A 24,263-nucleotide genomic window follows, 5' to 3' on the forward strand; every position below is an offset into this window, starting at 1 on the left:
AAGTCAGGGAAGTTCTTGTAAACAGACCTTAAGTACACACAGTACCTTCATGGGTAAATGCAGCCTACTGTGGTTCGCTGGGCATTTTCAAAAGCCAATTGAAAACCTGGCTGTTTAAGCAGGCCTTCCCTCCAGCCACTATTTGATTAATGGTTTTTTTTCCTTTCCATTTTGAACAATTGATTATTGATGTCGTATTTAAATTGATTTATTTTAAGTGTTGTTAGCCGCCCAGAGTGGTCAATTGATCAGATGGGCAGGAAATAAATAAATAAATAAATAAATAAATAAATAAATAAATAAATAAATAAATAAATAAATATGCATGGGTGCCATTCAACATCTAGTCATGAAGTTCATTGGGTGAGATGTACCCAAGGCATGCTTTCTTTGCTTAACCTACCTCTTAGGGTTGTTAGGAGGGCCAAAGAGAGCAAGGCAGCAGTAATATGCTCTTTTGCAGTAACTGAGTGAGCGTTGTAATCAGTGCATCACAAATATATGCTGATGGCAATATATCACAGTAAGCTAATCAATAATCTCTGCTCCTCATACATCATCAAAAGGTCTCTGAGACTTCCAAGGTACAAATGCTTGGAGTGCTGTGTATGCAAAAAGAGATGTTTTGGAGCAGGCACATAGGGCCTATTAGCACTGAATTTCCATTTATGTAAGTTTTTCCCCCCCAGTGTCCTTCAATTTGATCGTCCTTCATCTTGCCATTGTTGTTTTTCCTCTGTACTTAATAGGTTTATGACATGCTTCAGGATCCCCCCCCCCAATCTTCATTACAGAAATTATTCAATATTCCTACCTCATAAAGCATGAAGAACATAAAAGTTACTTCCCCACAATTACATGTGTTCCTGTTATTAAACGTGCTATGTCCCTGTGTGTATGGGGAGCGGGATGTAATCATGTGTGAGCTGATATTTAGTTTATATGCAATTTTGGGGCCCTTTTGTAGTGGGAAAGAATAAGATTTTCACAGTAGCATTTCTTTTTTTTTTTTTTTTAATTAAGCATGTATTGGAAAGCAATATTTTTCCAGATTATAGACAGGGATGGAGTGGAACTTCTGTTTGTGATGTAGTATATGTCTGTAGACTTCAGAAGGACAGTTCTATGGTCAGAGAAATTACTACAGTCAGTCTGCATTCCCATTACAAAATTAGTAAGTCCTTGAGCCAGATTCTGACAAAAATCCATGAGGGTGTAGAGAAGAAAGTATGAATGTTGTCAAAACTAACTCCCAAATGATTGGGAGCATGATATGTTATTAAAGGAGACACAGATTACACAAGGATTTGTTATAATGTCTGTAGACAATTAAAAAACCCAGCATGGAATGGTAGGCCACAAAGTCTTGGAATCAAAATTCTCTTCTGACAGCAAGAAAGAGTGGAGGGTATATGCACTGATACTGCAGAGGAAGGAGAATTGGCCAAAGTCAACTCCTCCCTTTTTTTCATAAGTAGGATCCTTCAGGGCAAGAGTTCCCAACCTAGTCCCAATATGTTCTTGGACTGCAGCTCCCAGAAGCCTTCACAATGAGCTGTGCTGGCCAGGATTTCTGGGAGTTGTAGTCCAAGGTTGGGACCCAGGGTTGGGAACCACAGCTTTAAAGGTCTGTGAGTCTTTGCTTTTGGAAAAAGAATTTAGAATTAAGGCATACAGTCCCAGGACTATTCAATGTTAAAGAGAAAAGAAACCTATTTAGACACTGTCTCAATTTAGAATTCTTTATTGGAGGTCAAGATGACTATATATTTTACCATTTATTTTTTTATTTTATTGGATTTCTACCCTGCCCATCTAGACCAAAGGTCTACTCTGGGCGGCAGAGCAGACTTTTGGTATAGACTATGTACTGATTTTTCTCTCAGCAGTATTGAATTCCCCTGCTTCCATCACCACCCCATACTCTCTGGAAGACAAACACCTTTCTAGCATTCACTACAAAGCTATAACCTTGGAAGTGATGACCTAAATTCCATCTCATGAAATTACAGCTGCAAATATAGGCTTTATTTTTATGTGGAGCCGGGAATTTACATTCATGTAACTTGTGAGAACTTAAATAAGAATTCATGTCTGTTCCTCAAATATTGGGGTATGCATGACTGTTCTTCAAATATTGGGGCATTTTATGGCTAAGACTGGCTGTATTGACATAGCAAGATAGCTCTCAGGATTCTGAAGCTCTGTGAAATATCTTAACCTCTTATATATGACCAAGATCCTTTTTCCCATTATGATTTACCAATTTGCACAAAATGTCTACCATGTTTTGCCTTTGTGAAGCTAAGCATGCTTCACACAGCAAGCACAGAAGCATAGACTGAATGCTCAAAATGCTGAATATGTCTGCTCTTTAATAGTGTATGTAGCAACAGTAAGAGAGTGGTAATTGTGGTTTTAAGGTTGTTTAATTGTGCAAATGTGCAAAAAAAAGGATCTGTGTAATGCACATACAGTATTCTGTCTGAAGCTAGGGAAAAAATCTTGCCGTTTCATGGCATGGAGATTTGGCACAGAGATTTGGAAGGGCATTTTCCCACTTTTTTGTACATCATGAACTAGGCCATGATTTACATTCCTGTGTGTGTGTGTGTGTGTGTGTGTGTGTGTGTGTGTGTGTGTGTGTGTGTGTGTGTGTGTGTGTGTGTGTGTGTGTGTGTGTGTGAGAGAGAGAGAGAGAGAGAGAGAGAGAGAGAGAGAGAGAGAGAGAGAGAGAGAGAGAGAGAGAACAAGAACCAGAGGCAGACAGACAGACATAGAGAGAGAGAGAGTTTGCATATAGATTGGGTGGCCAGATTTGTATGAACTCTAAAAAAATCACCATGCATTGTGATATTCCAGGATGTGCTGCAATTATTGAACATCATGACGGAGTATTCATGGCCATATCCTGAAAGATGGGGTGCATACTACCGTTGCCAGTGCTTACAGAAAAATGTAAGATGAGAGGAGGACCTGGAATGAAACATGAGAGCGTGATCATACCATGTTTAAAACAATGACAGAATATCCAAGGAAAAAAATATCTTAGATGCTGTTGGAGAAGTAGATAAGAGAGGGCTGAGTTTTACCTGTGTACAAGTGACACTTACATAGATGTCATTCAGAGACAGCGAGTAGAGAGAGAAGAGGAACAAGAACAGCTCCGAAAGAACTCAACAGAAGCACAGAAACAGTGAAAATGTCTCCACATTATATAGTAATATTACGTTTGGTACCATTTTAACTGTCATGACTCCGTCCCATTGAATCCTAGATCTTACAGTTTAAGAGGGAACTTAGAAGTCTGTGCTATGTTTCAGGGACATTCACAAGAATGCTCTAGCTCAGCGTCTTCATTCTTGACCAAAGAAGAAATCCTAGGATTCCTTGGGATAGTTAAAAGTGGAGTCAAGCTGTTGTCACTACATAGTGTGCATGTATTTTGAAAGTAGCATCTCATGCTTACCACAAGCAGAATGGAATTTCGCAACTGGTTTTCATCATTTTTGTAGACTGTGCCACACCTGTTCACACACTCGTTGCACAACTAACCTCAGAACTAGTCACATGTGGCCACCGCGACAAATGGTTAAAAACTGGTTGTTCAGTTTCTCTTACTTATGCAGTAAATCCAGCAGGATCCTGGTTTATAAGAATAAGAAGAGGATCCTCTGAGAACAAATAAATTCAAACAGGAAGGCATATGATTATACCCTAGAAATGGGAAGTATTTCATAAACAGTGATAGGTTTTCCTAACAGAATATTTTGGCAATTAATTGTGCATGTGTTCGACAGTAGCAAAGTATTTTTCAGTGCAGCCAGAGAGACTGCCATAGCTTTTTCTTCTGCTTTAATTTCTGAGTAGAAGTTATCTCTCTTGTGGCTCATCACCCTTCCCCATCCACTCTGATGGCACAAATACCATTGAAACAGAATCTCAATAGGCACCATTGTTGCTTCTTGAAGCTATTGCTGCTTTGTACTTCCACTTCCCCATCCTACTATGTCACTTCTTCCTCCTTCCTGGATTGATACTCTGGGTGATCTTATCCAATTGCACAGATGACAGTGTTGTGATGTTATAACACTACATGTCCAGTTAGGCTTGGCGCTGTGTATATGCCACTGAGGGCAAATCAGGTGCTATTTTAACCAATAAATGTACAGTAGAAATGGCTCCATGTAATCAAGAGACTCCAAAAAAATTTGGGGAAGTGTCTCCTGATCCAGGGGCAAGACAAATATATGTTAAAGTCTTGAATATGTGTATTTTATTTTTATTTTTTTTACTGAAAACAGCACTTAAAGAAGTATGCAACAATGCGTACCAGAAACTGTATGTTCAGCTCAGCTGTTACTAATGTATTCATGTTTGCAAAAATACAGCACAACTTATGTAATCTGCTGGTGCCATTTGGTATGCCTGACTGTATACATACTGATTGGAAGCAGGCTTCACAGAAACACTGTCGTTTACCAGTTCGTCCGCCTAGCGCAGGAAAAAAAAGTGCTTATGTAGGTCAAGTGACATCTTTCATTTAATGTAATTCCTTTGTCTACTGACTCAAAAGAGCTTGGCTTCCCGTTTTGCATATGCATAAAATCAACTTTCTAGCCATGTAATTGTGAAGATCAAATTTTAGGGAGGATGGCTCAGTGGTAGAGCACAGACTTTGCATACAAGATACCTCCAGGTTCAATCCTCAGCACCTCCAACTAGAATCCCTGAGAACAGGAAGGAGTTCTTCTGAGACCTTAGGCAACTATTGCCAGCCAGACTTGGTAACATGATGTTGGACCTCTTGGAATGAGAATCTGGCTTGGCATAATACAGATTTGTATTAGATAACCAGGAGAACCTTCAGGGTTCTCTCTGGCTTGATTTGCACATTTTCTGTACCTGCGGCAAGAAAGAAAATGGAAGACTTCTGGAGGAAGCAAGGGACAGAATCCTTGATCACTCCAAAAGACTATAAAAGTGACACTCTGCTATTAGCCAGATTTCCTTAGCTAAGAGTAAACATGTGCTTCGACAGCAAAACCTGAACAAATTTCTTTTTTGGATTATAACTCCCCCCCATCTCCTAGATATCAAGGTAACTGTAAACAAAGAAGTTACATTAAAGATACTGCTGGTCATGGTGATCATCTTCTTAGAATTACAGAACTTGAAGGGCCCCATGGATTATCAAGTCCAGCCATTGTGCACTGGAGGAGGTGCACTGGAGAATCAAACTCCCGACCTTTGCAGCCTGATATCTAAACCACTGAGCTATCCAGCAGTTTATAACTCAAGTATTATCTCTAGAAGGATTTTTTTACAACCTCTAATCTCTTAATTTCTTCAAACCGATCCTGTGGTTATCAACATGATGGGATGACAGAAAAATGTCAAAGGAAAGAAACTTCCTTTTCTTCCACTCACCATGATTTTGCTTCTGTACCAGCTGTCCTGAATTAAAGACTGGATTGTGCCAACAGAAGGTGGCACTGATACCTTTTGGGGAAAGGAAAAAGGAACTGAAAAAATGATGGGAGGGGGGTGAGGTGGAGAACTTGGAATTACTCTCTGATTCAGATTTTGATCCAAATACTGTAGGCATGCAACACTCCTTTCAAGGTGGGCTTTATCAGCGTCCTAAGTTGAATCTGAAGCTTGAGTTTGGCTAACTTTGCCAATGTTTTTAATGTATAAGAATATTAAGGATTGTGTTGTGTGCCTTACAACAGTGGTCCCCAACCTTGGGCCTCCAGATGTTCTTGGACTTCAACTCCCAGAAATCCTGGCCAGCAGAGGTGGTGTTGAAGGCTTCTGGGAGTTGTAGTCCAAGAACATCTGGAGACCCAAGGTTGAGGACCACTGCCTTACAAGATACAGTGATAGGCTTCTCTGCTCTTGGTTGGCAAGAAACTAGCAATGAGCAGAAAGGATGGGCTGTTCTATTTTGCTTTGGAGAAACAGCAATTCACCATGGGGGTAATAGTGTTAAAGAGCAATCAAGAGAAAGTATTGCAAGCAAGCCAGGGGATGTGTGACCGATGTTCAAAGGGTCATATCATATAGCATGCCAAGTTCAAAATGTCTCTCTTTGCAAGCATCTGGAACTAGGGCAGGTTCAAATTAGTTCAGAAGTCAAAAAAAGGGGGGCATTTTGTCAGATAACCAGTGTAGTGTAATGCTTTCCAAATGTCAAATGCATGGAGGCTTGATGTAATCTGGATGTTGCTGGCATTAGGTAGCAATAACAAAGATGACTTTGGGCCCTCTCAGTTGTAGGCTGCCAACAGCTTTCAAAAATAATTGTAAATTTCGAGGGCCAATTCCACAGAGCAACACTATCAATCCCTCAAGCTTTCATCAACAGATAGATTATATGATATAAGAGCATGTGAGTAAATCTTTCTCTTTGTGTATGTGCAGGGCTATTGCTAGATGGTATGAGGTGACAATCTCAGGTAGCAGATGATGAGAGGGAAAGGTGCTAGTTCTATCGCTAAGGAAAGTAAGTAATCACCTCAGGCAGCAGTATGAATCTCCAACCTTCTTCTCTTGGAGAACAGGGCTCTCTCTGTGTGCCACAGAACTTGTATTGTATTACTTCTGCACAGGGAGGGCTTCATTAGTTAGCAGCTTATCCTGTTAGGTGCCGTCAAAGAACCAAATATTGAAAGCAGCTGTTCTTAAGTATAATGCATATATCATATTATCAAAAAGACATTAAATTTAGTTTCCCTCCCCAAGGAAAATCACGATGTCTTTTGAATACGACAAAAGTCTAGTGTGTGATGCAGTGGGACCTAAACTTAAATATTCCCCACCCCTACACCCCTCCCCCCAAAAAGGAAGATATCAGCAAAAGAATTCTATATTGATACGGGAAAATCTATGAGTATGGGCTTGTGCCCCCTGCTGCATTGCTAGTTGAGAATGGCACTTAGACTTTTGAGTATAAGTTTGCCTGCTGTGGTAGCTGTAAAATGCAAAGATAATAAATTCATAACAATTATTGCAAAAGTTTTGCATGCCACTGAGATTACCTCTGCGTCCCACCAGCTATACATGCACCACTCACAGAAAACTATTCCAGACGAAGAACTGCTGTCAACTGCAGATCCTAAGACACCCTGACCAAATGAGAGAATTAAATTTGTTCTAATCCTTGATCCCTTCTCAAAATGCTTTCTGGATTTCTCATCAAACTATACATAGTGTACTAGGATTCCTTAGAGAGATGTTGTTGTTGTTGTGTGCTTTCAAGTTACTTCTGACTTACAACAGCTGAAATAGGGTCTGAAACACACATGAAGTTGTCAAGGTACGGCTTATTGCTGCCACCCCCATCCCACGAGTTGCCATGACCAAGCAGACATTTGAACTAATGTCTCCTTCATCCACTGCCCCTTCTCACTGGCAATCCCTCCATTGTAATAATCATATGCCATCAAATCAGTTCTGACTTACGGAGACTGTTTTCAGGCTTTAGTGAGCTATGACAATGAGCCTGGTGTGAAACTGATCTGACTGTGTAAGACAGGTGCCGTCTGAGAAAATCTTCAGTGATAGTTTTGATCATGCAAAAAATGAGCAAAGCCTGGAGAACATTTAAAGCAAGGGTACATCAGGGAAATTTTAAACACAGATGTTACAGTGCCAAGAAGCTGAGCAAGGTTGATCAGAGAAATGAACAAAGGCCTCAGAAGAAGCAGGAATTCACTGAAAAAGGCTGAGGCATTGTATCTTCATAAGCAGCTGTCTGGGCCAAATACTTGAGATGGCTGCTGATCATGAAATTTTCCGTGATCTTGCCAAACGAAAAGTAGGTTACAATGCAGGCTCATGATTTCAAGCTTTGTTTCCCCAATCTGAGTCTCAATGCCATGCTCCAACCACCTCCTGATGCGCCACACATTTTTCTACCCACCTCCGGATTGAAGGGAAGCTTCTCTGCTTTAAAAAACCAAAACAGACCAAATCACCTTTCCTTGCTATCATGAAACTGTTGTGCACATGGAAATGGATCATCATTTGCCAACCCTCTTGCTAGTTGAGGTACATAAGCAAAGAAGAGAATGATTTCCCACAATTCATTGTAAACTACCATGTGGAAAATAATAAATCATCTTGGATGAAGGACTGAAATGAAGAAGGAAAAATTATGTGGCATTCTTCCTTTTTGAAACACTTTGCAGAATCAAGTTTTTCCTACCCTACTCCCTTTTTTTTTTGTTCTATTGTTTACCTGAGAACCAATCCTACTGTTAGACAATGTGAAACAGCCATGTACAGCAGCAGAATTATGGGTGGTCCATTGGTGGTTCATAACTGAGCAGCATTCACAACAAATATTGGGGTCATACACCCACCAGATCTACACGCTATCCATGGTATCATAAAAGGGCAGCCGGTTATATTTTTCCTTGCATCAGACAACAAGATATGCGTGAGGGATTTTCTGCCTTTTGTCCCAGACAGAATGACTTGGTTGGCTTTGGATGCTGCCTACTGTAATTTGAGTGCCATTTTATTGCTTTGCCTCAGGTAGCAAAATGTTTTTGGCTACCTCTGTTGTGTATCTCTGATCAGTCTCAGCCTATTGTGATTCATCATTATAGTCATTTTCTGTTGCATATCCCAGGTTGGCACTGATGTTAAGAATCTAAGTACATGATTTTTCATGGAAAAGTGCCCTTTGATGTATTAATATACTATGGTGTGGGGTGATAAGGAAGGGAAGGGGTTGTATAATATAGCCTCTACATTTCTGGACACTTCAGCATGTGCTGTGGACCCGCATGGTTCATGCAGGGAACAGTACTTCACTTGATCCTAGCAACTAGGCCCACTCCGATAGACTGGGGGAAGCCTCCCAATCAGGCTTAGATAAGGCATGTGCAAAGTGCAGCCTATAAGCGCATGCACACACTCCTCAGAATCAAATTGAAGCCTCTAGATCCCCATGCCCCCATACTTTAAAAAAATTAAGCAAAACTTCTCACACTCTCTGAGGGTTAGAGAGGCAATCTCTCAAGACTTTCAGCCTCCATAAACTATTTCGGGCTGAAGAAGCCTTTTAATTAAAACTGACAATTATTTCTGATAATTTTGTGTTTCAAGAAATATCTTCTGGAACTAAAACAACTCAAAAGATTTTAAAAGAGAGAGAGAGCCCTTATGCCCCCTTGAGGACATGAGGTAGCTTTTTCGTAGTAATTTGTTGTTGGTAGTGGTTTATTTTAATAAAAATGGGACGTGGCCTTCCAGAATCCATTTATAGTATAGGCTTGAGTGGCCCATGGACTTATGGAGGTTGCCCACTGCTGCTATAGGTGATGGTATGACAATGGGATCACAATGATACACCCCGAGTGTTGTGCAATTGCATATGTAGTCTTCAGTCCATAAGTACAGTTAGCTGGCAAAGCAACTCAGACTAGATGCTTTAACCCTTCCTTCCAGCATGTGACCAGCTCCATTTCATGAGCATCACTGGATCTTATCACCAGAGATAATCTCGCTAGTTTTAAGGTAGCCTCCAGATTAGACTACTATATGACGTCTATGTGGGACTAGCCTGAAGATTGTTCAGAAATTACAGCTCAATCAAAATACAGGTGATACACTTCGACCAAGCGCAAGCACTGGGAACAGATTTCTCCACATTCTTTAGTAAGTGCACTGATTTCTGGTCCATTTTTGGACAGAACTATAAATATGGGTGTTAAAGGCTTACAGTCTGAGTATCAATAGAATCATTTTCTCTACTGTAAGTCTACCCATATACTGAGGCCATTATCAAAGAACTTGGCTGCCCCACCATATGATGTGAATTCATTGGATAATGTTGGGAAAAGGTCTTCTGTGTGGTGGTACTCCAGAGAATACTGCATTGAGGGTACTTGCCTGGTACGTATTGTGAAGGCTTTCAGGTTCTAGGCCTTTCTAATCCAGAATTTTTACTAATGTGAACTGTTTTTTTTTTCATTCAGCCTGTAATTTTTTTTAAAAAAAAAATTGATGTGTATTGTACATATTACCCTTTTTGTTTCGAACTGCCTCACAAATATTTATATTTGTATTTAAAATGTAAAATTGATGTACCACAGAGTGGTCCTACCTCACCATCTTTTTGTTGGCATGTGGCCTCTTTGAGGTGATATTTAAATAGTTGTCACTAACAGTCCTTACGAATGTCAGGGTTCTTTCTCTTAAAAAAAAAATACTTTTCCAAAGTCTTCCTTCAGAATTCCTCGGGTTTCTCCTCAGAAGAAGAACCTCTGCATCCATATTTCTTGATCTTCCTGAGCTTCTTTAACAGACCTGCATCCAAAGCCTTCTACAAGCAAATACAGAGGTTTATTTTGAACCTTATTTGTTTGCATCATCTGTAACAGTTTTTTGTTCTTATTTGCTGCTGGACTAGAGAGCAGCCAAACTCGATCTGTGAATTTGAACCAGGAGGGCGCCTTCGGCTTTGGATTTGCTTATACGTTGAAATTCTTCTTTTTGTGTAAATTACAAAGAGGCAAGTGGAAAGCCAGTATCATTGTGAGGGAGGATGAGGCCTTTCTGAGCAAAAAGAGCCACAGGGCTGAAAGAGATTCTTAGTCTCTTTTGCCAACAGCTGATTTTTCTGCTCGCAAACAGCTGCCTCTCCTTCTTCTTGCATAAATGTGATATTTAGCAAACATCTTCAAGGAAAACAAAGGTCACCTTTTTTTTTACAATTTATTTTTTATTTAGAGAATGCGGTGGAAATAGAAATCTCCTGCAATGTAATGCACTATTCTAAACATTTAAATTTATGTCTCATTCACAGTATCTCATATTTACTTTTTAAATCATAGAACGTTTGTATCAAGAATATACACAAGCATGATGTTAGCCTTAAGAAGCCGAGGAGCGATTGTATCAAGAATATATTAGGGAAATACTGATTTTTAAAAAATCAATGAAGAAAGAAAAAAAACAGCAGTTATCTGTCTATCTATCTGGGGAAAAACAACGAGAAAATTCTTTTTTAAAAACTTGGCAATTACCTTATTGGGAGACATTCCACATAATTTACTGTAGCTAATTTCAGCTAACCGATTAGGTGACAGGATATTTCTTAGGCATGTGCCTGGATGCACACCCAATTGTACAATAAAGATGTGACATAGCTTCTTGTAAATTAGCACAATTAGCCATTAAATCCTTTATGCAAACATCAGTAGGATTCCAGCCATTACAATGAAGAAATACCCAGTGGATTTAATTAAAATATATTTAAGCAAATCTACACGTAATTGCTAAAACTCAATCCATTGCCAACTTTAGGACAGATGACGGTACTTCCTTGTTGCTTTCTTCAGCATTCTCCTGTTAAAAGATATATTGCTATCTATTGAAGGAGGTTCTAACTATAAACATGACTAATTGGCAGTGGCACAACTATCAGTTTCCAAGTTGATTGGTAAAGCAGGAATCAGAAATCTGTGTTCTTCCAGATATTGAAGCAGAGCATTTAACTGGGGGCCCATTTTATAGCAGTGGTTTAGGAAAGAGGTTGGGAAGGATGATAAGGATTACAGGCCAACAGCATTCAATGGCAGTAGATGATGGAATTTGCAACCCAACATCATTTGGAGGGCCATACTTCCTGCATTGCACATGTAAATGATGTCACTGTTAATTCTGAATGTATCCTAGCAAATTTATTCTAGTACCCTTCCCAAAAAACACATACATTTGTGATTATATAAACCAACTTTAAGAAAATACAACATAAATGAAAATGCACGTAATTAATTCTTTGAGTTATTTGCTATTGGAGGAAGAAGAAACTATAACTATGTTTAGCTAAAAAAAAAGGTATGCATTTGTTGAAATATGTTTTTCAATATATATATTCTTTTTTTAAAATAGAACATTGCATTACATTAGAGTAACCTTGCAATCTTCCCAGTTTCAGCTGGGGAACTGTAGCTAAGAGACAGAGGCTGAAATCATGTTCTGTAATTTAGACCATGTTAGGCTTATGATGTCAGCAGTTACAGTGATTTTTCCAAAATAAAACATTTCCAATTTCTTCCTGAGGCTCCCGTGGAACCCCTTTCATCACCAGGAACCCTCCTCCTCCTCCTTATCTCAGAACTACAGAGCTGGAAGGGACCCTATGGATCATTGAATCCAGCCCTAGTCAAGGAGGCAGAGTGGGGAATTGAACTCCTAACCTCCAGCTCTACGGCCGGAGACCTAAACCACTGAGCTAACACTGAATCTACAAGGCAGGTAGGAGAAGCCTTTAATTTCCAAAAACCGCTGCTGCTAGGATAATTTTATGGCTGTGGTGATTTTTAGTAATGAAAGCCTTCCCCTTCATCCCTTAATGGCTTCCTCATGATGAAGGGGATTCTGCGGGAGACTAAGGACCCTCAGAGTAGGAACTGGAAATATTTTATTTAAAAAGAAATTGGCATAGCTGACAACATCTTCAGCTTTATGTGGTATAACTTAATAGAACAAGATGTCACTGATTTGACCGAGGTACAGTGGGGTCTCGACTTACGAACAGCTCAAGATACGAACGTTTCGACTTACGAACCGCTCTCATAGGAATATATGGACTCGACTTACAAACTTAGATTCGAGTTATGAACTCTTTTTTCCCTTTTTTTAAAAACTAAGTCATCTTAGGTTAAAAGGAAAAAAAAAGAAAAAGATATCCCCCTCTAGTGGCAGAAGGCGGAATAGCAGCTTCCCATTAGTTTCTATGGACGAAAAGAGCAGATACGGATTAAATGGTTTTCAATGCATTCCTATGGGAAATGCAGATTCGACTTAAGAACTTTTCGACCTGAGAACTGCCTTCCAATATGGATTAAGTTCGTAAGTCGAGACCCCACTGTATCAGTAAAGCTAGATAGCTGTAGCCTTTAAAGTAGGAAGCCACCCTACTGGGTGAAGAAAATTTGCAGAGTTATTCTTTCCCGAGGAGACAATGAGGAAAGAAGTCACTGACCTTCCATGAGATTTCCACCTCTGTTGCAAGAACTAGACAAAGAACGCTTGTTTTCAATGGAGTTCTCCAGAATTTGCACATCAAACGAGTGCCTTTTCCATTTGTGAAAACAAGCCACGCACATGCAGCAAACACTGACGGACCAGATGATTAGTCAAAACCAGCCACTTTATGCTTCTGTTTTTTAGTCATGGAACAAGGTAGCAGTTGTCAAAGGTCTGTACCATTTGCACAACTTGAGTAATGTGTGATATTTGTGTAAAAGCAGAGTTTTGCCAATCTGAGAACTTGGCAAGGTACGTCTCACCCTTTCACAAGGAAGGAAGAATTGTGGTGGGGATCTCTTTTTGTTTTGTTTATTTTTGTTCTCTGTTGTTGTTGTCGTCATCGCTGCACCCATCTTTGATCGGGAAGGCAAGTTTTGCTGCCATCATGACTTTGATTCTTTTGAAGACAGAATGGGGAATCCTGGAGGAGCTGTTGATCAGATGGGAGTAAACTGTGCAACTGCTACCCCCAACAGACCTTTCCTCCAGAGTGGATGGGGAGCAGAATAACTGGGATAGGCATTTCCCTTCCATTGGACTTGGTTGGAAAGAAGGGGAGGGATTCATCATCATCACCTGTCAAGAATATAGCAAAGAAAATGTGTTTTTAAAAAACCTGCCCTCACAGAGCTTCAATCCTGGCTGATACAAGCTGAACAGTAATTAGGAAGTTGTGGCTTTTCTACTACTCATCTCCAGGAAATCTCTGGGTAGCATGTGCTATAAAATCTTTAAGGAGAGCGCTGTCCATTGATACACAATACAGCACTTTAGGATCACAAAGTGACAGGCCATGTTGGTCTGCATTGTCACTAGCTGTGTGACAGCACCTTAAATCTACCTCTTTCTTCATGTACATTGCTTGCAGTCAGTATAAAGCATAAGCCAAAGGGTGAGATTTTTTTTTTTGCTCCCTTGATGCCAACAGGGTGAATTATAATCAACAGATGGCTTCTGAGTAATACTATAAGAGAATACAATAATACAAATGGAATAATGCCAGCACCTCAATCCACTTTGCTCTTTAAATGATAAATAACACACAGAGGTCATTATCCACATGACATTCCTAGGTGCTTCTTTTCTGCAGAAAAATATACTGGAATTCTTGGATTATGTTTCCTCAGAAGTAAATTGTTCTGCAATTAAATTGTACTGCATAATATTAAAATAGTGGACAAATTCTATGCTATGCTAAAATAAGATATATAAATCAGGAAAAAGGCTTTGATTCCACTTGTTTGGAGGTTTACTGCTGCTGCTGGTGGAGGAAATCAGGGCATTGGTCTGTGAGGACTAGATAAATCCAGACTTTGAAGCTAGGCTGTAAACAGGCAGTACAATAATAAACAAATTTTAGGTTGTATCTACACTGGAAATACTTTGCTATGATTTGCTTTTCATTCTTTGTTGCATTTGAAATCACAGTTAGGCTCACACAAGGGCTGCAGATTGATTTAAGAGTTCACTTTTCATACAGGATGTGATGCAAGTTGCCTTTTGGTGCACAACCTCCCTTTCTTTCCTTCCTCTGGTCCCACCTCTGCCTATCCTTTTATGGCTTGCTGTGAATCTGTTTTCTCTTTTAAACCTTCAGGCTACTTACTACATTTTTCAAAAACTTTTTTTATAGAAAAATAACATGGAAAGGTACTTAAAGGTCTAAGAGTACAAAACATCAAAAGTTTGAACATTAATTTTGCAAAATGCATTCTAATTAACACATCAGAAGGATTCCATAAGAGGGATCACCACCTTCCCCTTCCTCTTTTTCCTTACTTTCTGGTATCATATACAAGAATTACCTCATCTCTTATCACAGTTTATCATGCTAATAGTTTAAACACTTATATGATCAGAGATGAGATAATTCCTGCATGCGTCACTTGAAAGTTAGGGGAAAGAGTAATAGATAGGAAGTGGAATCCATTTGCTTTTGCCAGTGATTGGCTGTTTCCCCCCCCCCTCGCACCTCCAACCCCTTCTTTTCTCCTAAACTCCAGCTTTGCACAAACTTGCCACTCCAGGATACTGGAAACTGGATTGCTTGTGCCATATGGACATGGGGATCACACCAAACAGCCTATCATTCCTCCTGCCCCCAACCTCAACCAATCCTATTTGGAACACATCAGCCCACACCAAAAAGGCCAGTTTGGGCACGCCCTTAGATATCTAATTGAAATGTCATTGGTTTGTGCAGGCCAGTAATATTTTTGCAGCTTCATTGCTTCATGTTTTGATAGAGGTTTATCAGGTGAATGAGGCTGGAGTTTCATTGATCTGCACACAGGAATAAATCCTCCATAACAGAAAGGTGGCAAAATTATAGATCTGGCCCCAAAGTGTCAACAAGTCAAAGCAAATATATCTACAGAGGAGACAAAAGCAAAACCAGCATGTGTTGTGTTGTATGTGAGTATCTGAAGCCTGGGATCAAACCTCAGCTCAGTCATTCATGCATCAAGTTTCTTTGGTCTAAATATACAATAGTGACAACCCTCCATCACTCCAGATGTTTTAGACTATAACTCACAGAATCCCTAGCCTGTATTGCTAATTATAAAAGACTAGATGTTGTAGGCTAAAATTTCTGGAGTGCTAAAGTGCCTTTGGAAAAAAAAATAAACCATGGGATTTCACACCCTGTTGTTGTCGTCATTTAGTCGTTTAGTCGTGTCCGACTCTTTGTGATCCCATGGACCAGAGCACGCCAGGCCCTCCTATCTTCCACTGCCTCCCAGAGTTGGGTCAAATTCATCTTGGTTGCTTCGATGACACTGTCCAACCATCTCATCCTCTGTCGTCCCCTTCTCCTCCCTGCTGTATAAGAAACCGAATTCTTCCATTAATGATTGCTGGTTGTTCAAAAGCACGATCAGAATTCCTCCTACCAAATAAATCTCTTTCTGAAACTGAATGATTTTGGTATCATTTTTCCTTAAGCAGAAGCTATTTCTTGTCCCAAAATTTCTTTTTCTCTCAGTTTCCTGATAGGAAATGTCTATGTTCTGTTTATGTTAGGACCTGGGAAAATACGCTCAAAGTAGGAAGCATTAGTGTAGATATAGCAAAAATGGGATGAGGTATGTGAATTTATCATTACTTGGAATTGCAAAAATGGGCTTTACTAATTTTTTTTACAATTTTACATTTCCTCAGAGCCTTTGGTTTGGGGCCCAATAAGAATCTAAAAGAATAAATGGATATCCTTGACCCTTAGTATTGCAAAATGCCAATTCGCTACAGTAAACTATTCAATTTCATTCTTTTTGACACCATATATGTTCTCACTTGCTTACAGCCAACTTAACATTTAAGGCTCAGTTCTATTCTTGTTGGCTGTTTATGCTCTCATTTGCTTAAAGCCAACTTAATATTTAAATCCTAATTTCTGCACGCATATAATAGCTGAAAAGTATTATAATTTCTATTCCTCCAACAATCAACATATCTGTTAGTTTTCATCAGACAATTCAAAACTGAGCAATCACTTTTTTTTCACTGAAGTCCATAATGTCCATGTTTTACTGAGTTAAACTGGTATAGCTTTGAATTGTATCATGGATATGTCTGTAAGAGTAGTCAAAAGCATAAAGTGCCTTACATTTTATTAAATAAAAACTGCTGTATGACAGATCGGCCATCTTAAACAGTTTGCTACCAGTTTCAGAATGAAACTATTACAATATATGTTTCTAACTAGAGTAACAGACATCAGCATTGCATGAAAGTAGTAGGAGCTGTGGGACAGAAAGAGGAAGTCTTTAATTATCAAAAATCTTCACCTGACAGTGATGTCATAATCCTTCTGCAGACATACAACTGACCTTTAAATCTCATTGGTTTTAATAGAAGAATCCAAATTGTCTCTAGAGGCCTTAGTCTGGATATTCATTTTGCATCTTCCTCTCATTTGGGAAATGGGAACTGTGGAGAAAGCCTTTAGATATCAAAGCTGAGCCATAGGCAATAGTTGAGTAAAAGCTTGCAGCAAGATCATAGGGATTATGGATGGGAATGCACTACTATTTGAGGTGGAAGAAAGGGCTCTATCTCCATTCTCTTTCTATACACAGAAGCTGGCTGACTCAGCAATTGAGTCTTACTTCAACATTGGCAGTAGGACAGCATATTGTACAGCAGCAGACTAACTTAGGGTCTGCAGAACAGCATGTGTGCACTACATCACTCTGTTCCCCATCACCTTTATGCTAATTCCCACCTCCATCCCAGGCAGCTGCCTTACTCTGCCAAATGATAGTACCACCTTAGTGGGGAGGCTTATAAGCTACAAAACATCTCAGATACATTGCAAACCCAGAAAAAGCAGTCATGCAGGTGAGCCATGTATCATACTTCTCTGAGTATGCAGAATCTGATATTTGAAGGATTATCAAAGGAGACACCTCTATTTTTATTGTGTACAATATGTGGCCTTCTAAGGTGTTGTTCATCTGCATCTCCCATCCTCTCTCATCAACAGCTATAGTGGTTAAATAGGGGATGGAAATCCTTGGTTTTTTTTTCCCTTGAAAACACACACAAGGGAATGTACAATCATCCATGCCATGTGATAGGCAGATATGTATCTTGGACTCTGACAAAGGAAGAGAATAGCAACTCTCTTTTTTTGCACAAATTAAGCAAAATTGTGAAAACAATTGTTGTTGTTTAGTCGTTAAGTCATGTCCGACTCTTCCCAACTCCATGGACAAGAGCATGACAGGCCCTCCTGTCTTCTACTGCCTCCTGAGTGGGTCAAATTCATGTTGGTAGCTTTGATGACACTGTCCAGCCATCTCATCCTCTGTCGTCCTCTTCTCCTCTTGCCTTCACACTTTCCCAACATCGGTGTCTTTTCCAGGGAGTCGTCTCTTCTCATGAGATGGCCAAAGTATTGGAGCCTCAGCTTCAGGATCTGTCATTCCAGTGAGCACTTGGGGTTGATATCCTTTAAAATGGATAGGTTTGTTCTCTTTGCAGTCCAGGGGACTCTCAAGAGTCTCCTCCAGCACCACAGTTCAAAAGCATCAATTATTTGGCAGTCAGCCTTTTTTATGGTCGAGCTCTCACTTCCATACACCGCTACTGGAAAAACCATAGATTTGACTATGCAGACCTTTGTCGGCAAGGTGATGTCTCTGCTTTTTAACATGCTGTCTAGGTTTGTCATTGCTTTCCTCCCAAGAAGCAGGTGTCTTTTAATTTCGTGGCTGCTGTCACCATCTGCAGTGATCATGGAGCCCAAGAAAGTAAAATCTGTCACTGCCGCCATATCTTCCCCTTCGATTTGCCAGGAGGTGATAGGACCAGTGGCCTTGATCTTAGTTTTTTTGATGTTGAGCTTCAGACCATTTTTGGCACTCTTCTCTTTCACTCTCATTAAGAGGGTGAAACTAACAATGGTTTTATGCAAATAGCAAAAAATGTGCAAAACAGCAATGGCTTGCTGTTTGTTGTGTGGACTTTCAGAGTAATTGGTTGTACCTCTTTTAACAATTACCCATCCATTGTGAGCTTTCTTTGTATATGCTTGTGTTTATGTGCTCTGTTTCTCAAACACCACTTTTGTGTAGAGGCAGTTTGTGCAAATTACAGAGACTATGCTGAGGGAAAAATACTTTGTCTCATTTTTCTGTTGGAAGCAAGACATTGTATGAGGTTTGAACATTCAATGTTGAGGTATAGCATCAAGTTGAAGCAGTACAAGTCAATAGAAAAGAGAACTTCACATGTGTCCTTTGCATTCCTAATGCAGATGGTTTGTAGCTGCGGTTCAATATTGCCTGGAGGGCTACAGCTTCTCTGCCATGGAAATAGAGGATTTGAAGGCATGTTTTCCATTTGAAGGCCTGCCTCATCCAAATCCAGTTTGAAGATAAGAACCATAAGATGGGAAAGAGAGGTCTTGAGGTTAGCCATCAGCACCTAGAGAACAGATGGAACTAAGGCCCCTGGTTGCAGTCTTCTCTCCCATAGCGAGACATATCTTGTTCCTTGAATTTATGGATATTCTTTATCTGACAGCCTGTGAAATATAATAGATCATGTGTTGGACTACGTCTCAGGAGACCTGATTTCAAACCCATGAAAACACTTCTTGAATATCTCACTTACCTCAAAAACCATATCAGAGCCACCATGAGCCTGAAGCAACTTGACAACACATGGCACACACAATCCTTCATCTGGTTGCAGGGAAGCCTGTGTATTAACATATGCAAATCAACACCTCCTTTCTTGGCAGTTGTTGGTAAGAAAGCTAAAAGCCAACCAAGAAACATAAAGTCATTGTAGAAGCTGAGAAACAGAGCTTGAAAAATTAGGGTTTTTTTGTGTGGCTACCACTGTGACTGTGCTTGCTTTGGGGAATGAAAAAGCTATAGTACAAGAGAATATCTTTTAAAGAACTAACTACTGCAAACTGCTTACCTTCTGTAACATTTAGCCCAGCTGGCTCTCTATACGAGGTAGCTGTGTACAGAGCTACAAATTCCTCTTTAATTTCAGCTGCTCCAGATACAGGGTCAGATTGTGGTGTGGTTGAAAATAAACCTGGGCAGGATGGCTATACACAATGCATCTTCTTGCAATAAACAATCTTTTCCCCTCTTTTTACAGACACTGGACATGAGGTTGAGGCACAGCAATCTGACCAAGATTATCCCATGAACTTTTGGCTGAAGAGGGATTTCAATCTGATTCAAACTTTTAATGTACTGGACCGTGCTGCCTCTCAGTTTAAAAATTAATATGTATACATTGCTGTTTTATTTGCTATTTTCTGTATCACGTTTCTTCAACTCATACTCAGAGCAACTTATAATTTTTTACAAAAATAAATTTACAGAAACCTGATCCTATTATTATTATTATTATTATTATTATTATTATTATTATTATTATTATTATTATTATTATTATTATTATTATTATTATTATTACCACCGCCACCGCCACCACCACACAAAAGAAAGTGGCACTTACAAGTTCATCAACACAAATTGAAACAGCTGGAGACACACACACACACACACACACACACACACACACACACACACACACACACACACACACACACACACACACACACACACACACACACACACACACACACACACACACACACACACACACAGAGACAAAATAACCCCTCCAAAGATGGTCTTCAGTTGAAAAGGGGAACAAGCAAGACTAGTCTCTGCAAGCTATTTTAAAGGAGGAGTTAAACAAATAAAAAATTCACAGGTGAGGAATAGCTTTAGACGAACAATGTGTAAGCTGCTCAGGCTGCTATGTTCTTATTTTTAAAATTGAACTGGTAAGCATAGTATGTATTAGGTGGGTAGGCAGGGCGTGCATGCAGCCCTCTGGGACATTTTCCACTCCACCTTCACCCGGGGCATTTTAGAGCCTTCATACACTTGTCAGTTCAACTTTAAAAATAAGAAACATTCACCTATTTTTATAGGACAGGGAGGGCAGTTCACAGAAGCGAGGTGAATTTACAAGATAGAAATGGGGTTATCCACAAGGCTCTATTGCCTTCCCCAAGGACAAGCCTAGAAGTACCTATCCATTGCTTTTGCTGTTCAAGGGAAAGAAATAGCAATTTAAAGCCATTTCCAAGCCCAGTGAAATAACAGAGACCTAAGGTTGAACATGAATGCAGCAAAGTTGATCTAGAGAGTGAAATAGTGGAGGTGGTGAGCAAGGTCACACACACACACACACACACACACACATACACACACACACACACACACACACACACACACACACACACACACACACACACACACACACACACACACACACAAATTGCTAAATATTTTAAGCTATGGAAATATAAATCAGACTCAGTCCAGAGATGGTAAGTATGGAGTTGATGAGTCAGACTCCTACAGATTCCATATGATCTTTAACAAAGTCTACTGGGAAGAAAACAAAAAGCTTATGCCAAATAAAATGTGATAAAAGTGCAACAGAACTTGGAAATCATTAGAGGGCAACTCCCAGAGTCCTCAGCTGGCATGAGGATTACTCCAAAAAAGTAATTTCTCAAAATGTTACTATTTTATTTATTCAAAGTATTCACATCGCACCTTTCTCCTACAGATCCATGGCGGCTTACAGTATTAAAAGAAACAAAGTTAAAAGCTAAATAATAAATTGTTACAATGTTTTAAAAAGCATTAAACAGATATTATATTAAAACTCATAAATAAGAGCACTATTTAAAAACACATTTAAAACAACAGAAGAAATTAAACCCTTTTAAAAAAATCTCCTTGTTCAATCAGTCATTTAGAGGAAAACCTGCCTAAAGAGAAAGGCCGTTGCCTGCTTGCGAAGGACGGCAAAGATGGAGCCAGCCTGTGGGAGAAAGACTCCCCGAGTCTGGGAGCAGTGACACAGAATACTCTCTCTCATGCCTCCACCAAATGTACCTGTGAGGGTGGCGCGACCAAGAGAAAGGCCTCTTCAGAAAAGCTTAATAAAAGGGTATGCTCAAAACTCTTGATAGGGATGAAAACAACAAACAGTCTTGTTTTATCTTAAAGACTAACACACTTTATTTGGCCTAAGATTTTAAGGAAGTCATCTCATTTCTTCAAATGTGTGGAAAACAGCCTGTTAATTCCTTAAGAACCAAGGTAAGTTTCCCCCCCAAAAAAACCTTTTCTCCTTTGTTGAGCTGAAGAGTTCTAAGTTTCAGTATGGTGATGATAGTTGGACTGTACAATAGAACCTTGGAAAGACGTTGGCGGTGAGCTCTTCTGGGGCTGGTGCAGAGCTATGATGTCAACAGCAGTCCAATCTCTAAAATCTGAAGGCCAAAACCTAACCTCTAGTATGAACCTTTATGATGGCACAGGGCAGAACGTGCAAAATTTGAAAGGGGAACTAAAACTCCTCCTGTGCAAACAAGAATTGGATGGCGATGGGTCTCCATGATTTAAAGTCTCCTGACAGACACAAATCCAACATCTTCCTTCTCTAGCACCACTCACTCTGAAATTTGTCTCTTTGCCTGAGAAACATAGTGGTACCCTGAATGTTAGCTGGTGTATTGAAACTTGGCAAGCGTCCACCTGAAGGAAAAGGAACATTTCTGTCAGTTTTTTATTTATTGTTTTTATTATTTATTTAATTTATACTCCACCTATCTGGTCGGTGAGGACCACTCTAGGCAGCTAACAACAAAAACAATACAATAAAAATACAAATAAATGATTCTAAATGATAAAAGCATGACATTACATAGGAAACAAAACAAAAACAGAAGAAGAGGAAAGAGGGGATCAGGAGGTATGTGATGTAAAGGCCTGCCGGAACATCCATGTCTTCAACTGTTTCTTAAAGATACCCAGCGAGGGAGACCCGTGAATCTCAGGAGGTAAATTGTTCCATAGGCGAGGAGCCACCGCTGAGAAGGCCCGTTTTCTTGTCTTTTCCTTCTGGACCTCCCTCGGCGTTAGGATCCTCATCCTCACCTCCTGGTTCGCACGAGTGACACGGGTAGATCTTGGTGGGAGAAGGTGTTCCGCCAAGTATCTCTTCTAGCCTTCCACTGCCACGATGTTCTGAAGAGTCCCCTAATCCCCTATTTTTTGTGATGTGGTATGTTATATGTTTAAATTTTTTTTTAAGTGTATGTTGTAAGCCGCCTAGAGTGGTCACAATTGACTAGATAGGCGGGATATAAATGAAATGAAATAAATAAATAAATAAATAAATAAATAAATAAATAAATAAATAAATAAATAAATAAATAAATAAATAAATAAAAATAATCCTACACAGGGGACCTACTGGGGACAGAGAGAACTATAGGAGAATCCATAAATTTGCTTCCCCTCTTTTATCAGCAGAAACATTGCATGGACATGTACCATCAGAAGGAACATCCAGCTCTTTTATTTACTGTATTTGGTTCCTGAAATCGCCATGTATAAGGTGATGGCCTAAATAAAGTCACTAGTCGCTATTAGATGTAAAAAAAATGTGAATCAGTGCTGCTTATATAAATGTTGGCTTCCCAGATTGATTCAGTAAGTGTACACTAGTTGGGACTAAGTTGATCCAACAGGTCTACTCTAGCTGGAAGTAACTGACTAACTTCAACCTGGGCTGATTTTTCCAAGGAACAAATATGGTGCAAATCAGTGAAGTTTGTTCAAATATATTTTCTGCTTTTCTACAATGTGGGCCCTCAAAAGAGTCAGTGCAATTGATGATTCTATGTTTGAATGCATCATATACATTGATTTTTCCCATCCCCAAACTGTTAATCAAACTCTGCATTGATCAACTCTGCATTGATCAAATGAAGAATTTCCTTTTTCATCAATGAAGCATCTGTTGACAGAGTTTCTAGACAAAGAATAAGCATTCACGATGAAACTTATAGTGTCCTTGCAATGAGAGAATACTAAATGATAGTGAAATAAATTTCTCCTTTACAATCTATGCTCAGTGGGATCAAATTAAATGTAAAGCAATTGTGCTGGCAGACACATTGTGAAGCTGCACTATTTTAGCACTTCAAGGGATCTGAAAGAGACAAGTTTATTTTTTTTTAACTCTAAGAGCTCTTCTGTTTAATCAATAGCAACAATCCATAATAACAATGTAATAGTCACTAGCTAGAGTGAACGTTAAAAAGGAACACATTGACAATGCCAGTACTTATTATATGGAAGCTGATTATCTGGCTTCATTTTACATAGCCACTGCATGCCAAATGTCCTCACAAAGTGAGATCAAAGAGCAGTAGTGATCTAGATCACTCAACCCTTTCCATCTTTAATTCTAAGAGAATGAAGATTTCACTGGAGTTCAGTCTGGCCATAGTTCTGTGGACCTGGAGTTTGACAGCAGCAAGAAGGAAGCGTTCCAAACATGACTCTCCCTAAGAGATACCTACAGCTAATATTTCATCGACATTGAATTGCTATAGTTCTTATTTGCACTGCTGATGCAACAGGTACTACTATAGTAAAAGACTTGAACTGCTGTGCTGAGGCAACTAACATTTCATTCCGATAGCCATATTTCTTTTCATCCATGAATTTTGTGGGAAAGACCTGGCCTACCTGAGGTAGAGGTACTGGTGATTGTACATTTCTATCCTGTCTTCTCCATATGGTGCTTCCACATATTCCACAGGGAGCTCCTACAGTGGTGCCTTGCTTAACGAATGA

General features: G+C 39.5%; 1 protein-coding gene and 1 long non-coding RNA gene across 6 annotated transcripts in view; one reads left to right on the plus strand and one right to left on the minus strand.

The window, feature by feature from the left end:
* SLITRK3 (SLIT and NTRK like family member 3) overlaps positions 1-19,914 on the plus strand; it is a 37,246-nt gene extending 17,332 nt beyond the window's left edge. For 3 of the 5 annotated variants that reach the window (XR_013542918.1, XM_020815072.3, XM_078389021.1), the window contains exon 3: positions 19,678-19,914. Coding sequence is in view for 2 of the 5 variants with exons in the window: in XM_020815072.3 (XP_020670731.2) it covers positions 19,678-19,808 (131 nt within the window). In the remaining 3 variants the exon portion in view is untranslated. Of the gene's footprint in view, positions 4,406-19,677 lie in introns of those variants that run through there. The other 2 variants (XR_013542919.1, XM_078389023.1) reach the window with 1 other exon arrangement.
* LOC144587776 (uncharacterized) overlaps positions 2,601-24,263 on the minus strand; it is a 39,249-nt gene continuing 17,586 nt past the window's right edge. The window contains exons 2-3 of the long non-coding RNA XR_013542920.1: positions 19,174-19,318; positions 2,601-13,629 (exon numbers count right to left, since the gene is read on the minus strand). This is a non-coding gene — a long non-coding RNA (uncharacterized LOC144587776). The remainder of the gene's footprint in view (positions 13,630-19,173; positions 19,319-24,263) is intronic.

Source organism: Pogona vitticeps, chromosome 3 (assembly GCF_051106095.1).
Source record: "Pogona vitticeps strain Pit_001003342236 chromosome 3, PviZW2.1, whole genome shotgun sequence".
Lineage (NCBI taxonomy): Eukaryota > Metazoa > Chordata > Lepidosauria > Squamata > Agamidae > Pogona > Pogona vitticeps.